A 7,173-nucleotide genomic window follows, 5' to 3' on the forward strand; every position below is an offset into this window, starting at 1 on the left:
GCATGATTCTATTAGATACTCTTTTAATGAAGTAACAATTAATAAGCAATGAGATAACAAATAAACATTATTGTAAATTATTATCGTCGAGAGAGTCAAGATGCTGAGGACAAATAGTACCATTAGCTAGAGAAGACCTAGAGACTGGTCGTCACTCAAAACCAGGGAAGTAGCCAGACGAGATGTCTGAGAAACTAGTGGAGACCTGGAGGACCTGCTAGGCTGGACCTGGAGGCTACTGCCAAGACCGTCAGTGCGCGGTGAACACGGCGGATCTAGACCAGAAGGTCGATAGATATCCTTGGTGGCTGGCAGCAGAGCTACAAGTACTGGAGCATAAGCCGAAGATAGTAGGGATCGGATGAGTCCTGAACAGGTAATCAACTGGGAGGGAACAATCCCTACAAATGGCGCAGAAGTCGACAGAAAGATGAACATTGTCCCCTGAGATCTTTTATGATAATCAGAGAAAATTGGACATCACGCATTCCTCCGAAAATGGCTGCGCAGCCACGTAGAGGGAAGAAGGAAGAAGTCTTCAAGAAGTATCCGGTAAAATAAAAGAGCGATCAAATGTTGAGTTAAAAACGTTCTCATTTTTCAAATTTGTTCCTTTCACGATAGTATATTTCTTATTAGTATAAGAAATATACTAATAAGATGTGTATGTGTTGTAGTCAACTGATACGAAAAAACTTACATAATACGTGCACTATTGTTGGATATTCAATAAGCTACAGTTTAGCACATAAAATGTTTTAAGCTATGACAATATTTCTCAATCCATTAGGTTTCCCATGACCTTAGTTTATTTTATACCTATTAGACATTTATGTAACAAATGGTAAAAATCGATAAAATCACTAGATGTATAAATCATTCAATATTACTAGTTTCAGAAGTAATTCAGAACATGACTGTTAATGAAACTTTCCAATTTACCAGTCCTCAAAATTAGTACGTGATTTGCAAACGTAGAAACAATCCTACTCAATAAGTAAACAGGTTTTAAATAAAAATGGCATTAAATTAAAAAAAAAATAATTACCTAAGCAAACTCTTGGGCCATCTCCAAAAGGCAAGTAGGTTCCGTTGGCTGGTGGATTTTCAAACCTATCTGGTTTATATTCCAAGGGTTGTGGAAAATATTTAGGGTCTCGATGTATGGAATAGATGGGTATCAAGATGTTCATTCCTTTCTCAATGACGGCCCCATCGGGTAAGGTGTAGTCCTTTGAACATTCTCGAATTAAAAAAGGTATTGGTGTATACAGCCTCAATGTCTCTGAAAATCATTTCAAACAATAATGTTTAAATAATTTTTTTATTATAAGTTCAGTATTTTGACGTAATAAAAATGATTTACTTTGAAATGATTCTAAATTCCTAATAGGATAAGATGTTTGAAGAAGTTGTAATGAAATTGCTTGTGGTATAAATTGTATTATGTATCTGGGTATAGAAAAAATAAAAGTCTATAACATTAACTAATCTTATGTCTTACGAATTTCACCATACTTATTTTAGATTTGGTTGTGTACATCTAAATATAATCAGGGCCAGGTTTGCCTAATAGCCCCACCAGGACCGATTTAGTTTTCTTGTTAATTAAAAATTATTTTCAAATTTAGGCATACTAATTATCAATGTGTAAAATTTATTATTATACACAATTTAAGAAAATAATTGTAATTTTTCATTATAAAAAACAACTATTTTTTGTTGCCTCACTAGTGCAGGCATGGAATCACTAGTAGAGCTTTTTAGTTTCCTATACATTATATAATGTTTAGTCTGTCAGATGTGAGACATCACCTGAAAGGTTTTAACTTATTAGGAGTTCAGGAGGTTGAAGTCATCTGAAGACCTCTTACCTTAGTGGAGTGGTCACTCCCCCGTTCTTGTACCCCACTACTAACGGGTCCTGGGTAAATACTGTTACTTCGTCCTTCAGCAGACCCAGCACACTTCCATATACTGCCTAATGGCAAATGAAGGGCCATGTTGGATGTATATATTTAGATTTAAGTTTTTAGATATAAGTCTTTTATATATTGTAATTAAAATTTAAGAGGTACGAGAAAAAAAAGTTAATAAATTAGTCTTTGATTTTTCTTTATTCGTTTCATTTCGCACTCCTTTCTTTTTTATGCCCGAAAACAATTTGATTACCAACCGACAGATTTACCTGCAGAAACAGAACCAAATATATTCGAAATATATAAGTGTGAGTGAAAATATTTTATTCCTAGTTTATTCATTTCCAGCACGAATACTAAGCTTCTCATGATTGGTTGTGAGGAGGCAAAATGTTGGCTTTCTATAAATTGTAACTCCAGAACTAATGAATTCAAAGTGCTCTACTAGTGATTCAGGCACCAAAAATCTAATAGTGTTTAAATTCTGTTTCTTATAATTTAAAATTGACTTTACTTTAAATTTATTTAAAATTATAATTAATACTAAACGAGCTTAATCAATTCATTTTAATTAATTAATTATAGTAAATGTTAAATTTAAGACTTTTAATTTAAAATTTACTCCATTTTTTAAAAATTAAAAATGTACTCAGTAAGGCATCTGTCTTATGCATTTTAGTATATCTTCAATACAATTTTTTTGAAGGATTAAGAAAATAGTTTTTGTAATTATGAGATACATTTTTAATCTACTCTTTAAATGAGCATAGAAAATTACCTGACAGGCAATTATCCAAGAATTTAAGCTCCTTCAAGGAATCAAATGTAAATTGACCATACTTTTCCTTGACCTCAAGAACCTCTTTTCTTGCTCTGTCTTGGATTTCCTTGTGCTTTGCCAGCAAATAAAATGTGTAATTTATTAGATAATGTGTGGTTTCATAGCCAGCCACATAAAATATAAATGTCTGTGCAGCTAATAAATTATCTGTCAACTCTAAAAAAGAAAACATATAATCTTTATATTTATTATTTGTTATATATTTCCAATTACAATAAGAAAAGAGATGGTTTATATGGAATAAAATAGTTAAAATACTGCATATAATTTTCAGAAAAATATTATAAAGTCTACAGTATTATCTATATTAATATGTAATTAAATAAGCACAAAAAAATCTAGTGTGGGTCTCACACAACTTTCACATTTCTTCCATCTTTGAGCTTAAAAATCCTTGTACGTTTCAAAACAACTATTTCTGTATTATTAAGAATAATCATAGTTCCTATCACTAATTATTTAATATACAGGTAAATGAAAGTAAAATCTGTCTATTGTCGTAACAGTCATGGAAACACGAAAACATTTATTTTGTGTTTTATTCATTTATATTTTATACCCATCTATTGTTAATTACTTCTAACATTAAGAAACAGTTAATTTTATCAAGATAAAAGGTACTTCAAAATTTTGATCGAAAATTTTTTTTAATTATCTATTGCATGAAAATTCGTATTTCAGGGCTGCTTGAGAAATGTGAAACGAATATATAATTTTATGCGCACAATTCCGATTGTATTTTTCCGGATGGGTTGAAATTTATATAATGGTTGTCATTATTATGTCCACAGATTTATTATGTAGGATATTCATAATAATAGATAATTTTTTGTAGAAAACAAAAATAATTATTTACCCAATAGAACCCTCCTCTTTTGCTCAATTTAACATTATGGGGTTGAGAAAAAACAAAATAAATAACAAATGATAGGGAACCTATATTGACTGATCTATGTACTAATTAGGAAATTTTTAAATTAATTCCTTAAATATTAGATCATTACTTACCTATTTTCTTATTGGGAGATCCTTTATGCGTTTCGCTTTTTTCTACATTTTTAGAAGACAGCTCTACCATTCCTTTTTCTTTTAATTCAAGAAGTAGTTGGATAAAATCTTTTCGAACTATCCCTGTACTTCTTCTTTGTTGCAAAATGTTCTTTGTTGTCGTAAGGAAATAATTTTGTATTTTTGTTGAAATTGTTTTAATCTTGAGCCACATCATTATACGTGGTATAGAGAATCGCAAATGTAATAGAAACATGCTTAACTTGTTAGGATCATAGAAATCTCTTCCAACTTGTCGAAATTCTGAATCAGGGTCTTTCAAACACTGAGGTTCAATACCGAATGCACACGAAGCTAAAAATATTAATGTTCTTAAATAATTAGTACTTCTTAAAACTAAAATGTTCAGTAAATTATTCATATAAATTATTTTAATCTCAATTTTTTAATTTAATAAACATTTTTATTTAATTGAATAAACAATCTTATTTGGTCCAATTATTCTATCGTAAACTGTCACCATAGGGCGACGGTTTCAGTGTGGTAACGCGCCTTTCTACTTACAAAGGTTTTAAGTTCGAGCCCGGCCCTATCCGGGATTTTTATAAGCATATAATTTGTAATGCTTAAGGAGAACTTAATTACACGATACTCACTCACAGCCTCCCATCGGGAATTTGTGAGGCCCGTACTCACAAAAATAGGTGTGGGAGTGACGTACATACCCTATCCCTATGAAAACCTCGTCAAGAAACGGCGCGATATTTTCGTAGTACATTGCGCGTGGCCTTGGACGGAGGTACATGGAGATGGAGAAGGTCTGCCGCGCCAGAAGAAGAAGAAGAAGAAGAAACTGTTACCATATTGATACAAAATTTGGATGAATGTGAATTGGATGTCGAGCAGTAATAGTTTAGTGATATCGCTGCGTCCCTAATCACAAGCAACTACGATTCCCAAAGGTAGCCGAATGTCTCCAATAGTACCTACTAAAAGTGTAAACAGCGTGTATTTAGGTTGGGTTTTAGCATGAACTAGTTTATATCGCTGTGGTTCTATTAGCAATTCATTCATTGAACAATTTTGTGTAATGTTGTAAGAACTAATTATATCCTCTTGCGTCATTTGAATGTTTATACTATTAATTGTATATTCCTAACCTCCTATGTCGTGTTTATATTGATATAAAACAATAAACTAATTTTTATTTTCGTATATTTCATACATAAGGTCGTAAATAGATTTTTCAAACATAATCGCCCAATTTATTTCAAAACCATTGGCTAAGATTTACCTTAGTTCATAATTAGCACCTACGAATCATAATTTAATGAAACCAACTATAGGTAAGTCTTCTCTATATAAAAAAAGCCCCCATTACACGATCAAAATTCTTGCAAATGGTTTATATTTGGACACTTTTCAATATCATTGCAACATAATCCCCTGTGGGAGTCAATATAGTGACGAAATTCGATATTAACTCAATCGTTGACAGTGTAGAAGAATAGAAAAAGTGATAAACCAAACGAGCAAGCTAGACAATAGTAGTGGCAGTTTACCGGATGGTTCACTTTTTTTGCCTTTATTAGAGCATACTCATTTAAGAAGCTTACTACTCGAAATATATTAAAATATTATTTCAATACTTTGAGCAACAATTGCTTGAAGACAATCAGAGGACCTTATAGAGTAACTTAAGACATCTAACTTAAAAAAAAGTTATGGAGTTAAAAGTAAAAATAACCTAATTTTTTTTTTTTTCTGAATTTTTATAATTCAACAGATGGACAGATTTAATTTCGGTATTTTAAGGTAAAATTGTTTCAAAATACTTATGAGATAACAGTGAATGATGTAATCCATCAAGCTTGAAAATTGGTTGAACCGTTAGCATCAAAATTGTCACAAAGATACTGATGAGCAGATTATGCCACACTTCTAGAAGAATTACCCTCCTTTTGGCTTCGCGGTAGACGGATAAAGATAAAAATTCAGTGGGTTATTATTTTGAAGCAAGGTTCAGAGTGTCCCTAATTTAGGAATCGCAAATGGGGTACAGATAGGTCAGCCGGCCTCTAAAGTCCCATGATTGATATATGGAAGGAGGGTAAGAAGCCTAGAAAATTGAACTTAAAAAGTCATAACGAAGTAGGTTTTCAATATTCAATACTTATTAAAAGTTACTTCAATAAGGAACCATTTGAGGAGAACTAGAGTAGGATTTCCATGGATTTATAACTAGTTTTCAAAAAAAAATTAAAAAACTACATAATACAAACAAGTAGCGAATTTCCGTCTTTACAGGCAAAAAAAAAAAAAAGTGAACTCGTTGCTGAACCAGGCGCAGTGGATACCATAAACAAACTGTTCCCGTACCCTTGAACGCACTTCGAGACACGCTGTTCTATACGAATTTTGTTTTGTTGGACTTTAGACCTACATTAGTAGGTCTGAACTCCAACAAAACTTACCTCTTTAACTATTTTCTAATATTTTCAGGGCATCCTGAACGTGGAATATCCTTGATTGTAATCAATACTGGGTGGAAAAAAAAACAATTACTTACCAATCGCGTCTGTTGTGTATCGCGCCAGTAGTTCACTCATGTCTACATCTTTTCCATCTGCTAATTCTTTAATACATTCATCAAAAATATCAGCACATTTGTCTATTTCTTCGTACATCCACTTCAGCTTAGCTAGGCTGAAGAGAGGAGTCAGTATACTTCTTAGATATCTCCATTTATCTCCTTTTACATAAGCTACATTTTCATCTAGAGGATTCCTTTTCTCATCCACCAGAAAAATCCTGTCGGGAAAATATTCGAAAGATTTCTTCAGAATATCATTGATGTATTCCGGATCTCGAATCATAAATGTAGGATTTATCCCCTGGTAAAAGCCTCCATACTTTTCATTTTCTAGTTTCTTATAAACTCTGTCCCAACTTTCAGCTGTTAATAAAGAGGACATTAATTAACGAAAATACTAAGAAGAATATTATAGATGAGTATTGTATCTATACTCAGTGTATATAATACATATTCTTACTTTCAGACATATATATCTATGTAATACTTATTGGTATATTTTGATATTGAGTCTTATATATTGAATGAAATGAGGAAATGAAGCTAAGAGATTTTCAAATAACAAAAGTAAAATCATATGTGTCAGAAGAGAAAAGGCAGAAATGATGTACGATGTATGATGTTGTGTAATGATGAACCCCTAGAACTTACTTATACTTATCTAGGGACCATAATTAGTAAAAAATTGTAAAGTAGACGAAGAGGTCCTAAATCGCGTGAAGAGGGCCAATGGAGTGTACCATCAGATTTCCAAAACTGTTATAGGCAAGCAAGAAGTAAGTATAAATGCCACGGATATTTAAATCCGTGTT

The 7,173-nt window shown here is 32.0% G+C and overlaps 1 protein-coding gene across 1 annotated transcript in view; it reads right to left on the reverse strand.

Moving 5' to 3' along the window:
* The window catches only part of LOC106691824 (probable cytochrome P450 6a13), a gene marked incomplete at its 5' end in the record, with an annotated part of 9,107 nt that extends 2,385 nt beyond the window's left edge, over positions 1–6,722 (reverse strand). Inside the window, 4 exon segments of the mRNA XM_067044940.1 lie at positions 1,049–1,285; positions 2,698–2,916; positions 3,769–4,122; positions 6,338–6,722. Coding sequence (XP_066901041.1) covers positions 1,049–1,285; positions 2,698–2,916; positions 3,769–4,122; positions 6,338–6,722 — 1,195 coding nt within the window.
* Positions 6,723–7,173: the final 451 nt, after the last annotated feature.

This window comes from Halyomorpha halys, unplaced genomic scaffold, assembly GCF_000696795.3.
Source record: "Halyomorpha halys isolate HHAL.00 unplaced genomic scaffold, Hhal_1.1 Scaffold3391.1, whole genome shotgun sequence".
Taxonomy (NCBI): Eukaryota; Metazoa; Arthropoda; class Insecta; order Hemiptera; family Pentatomidae; genus Halyomorpha; species Halyomorpha halys.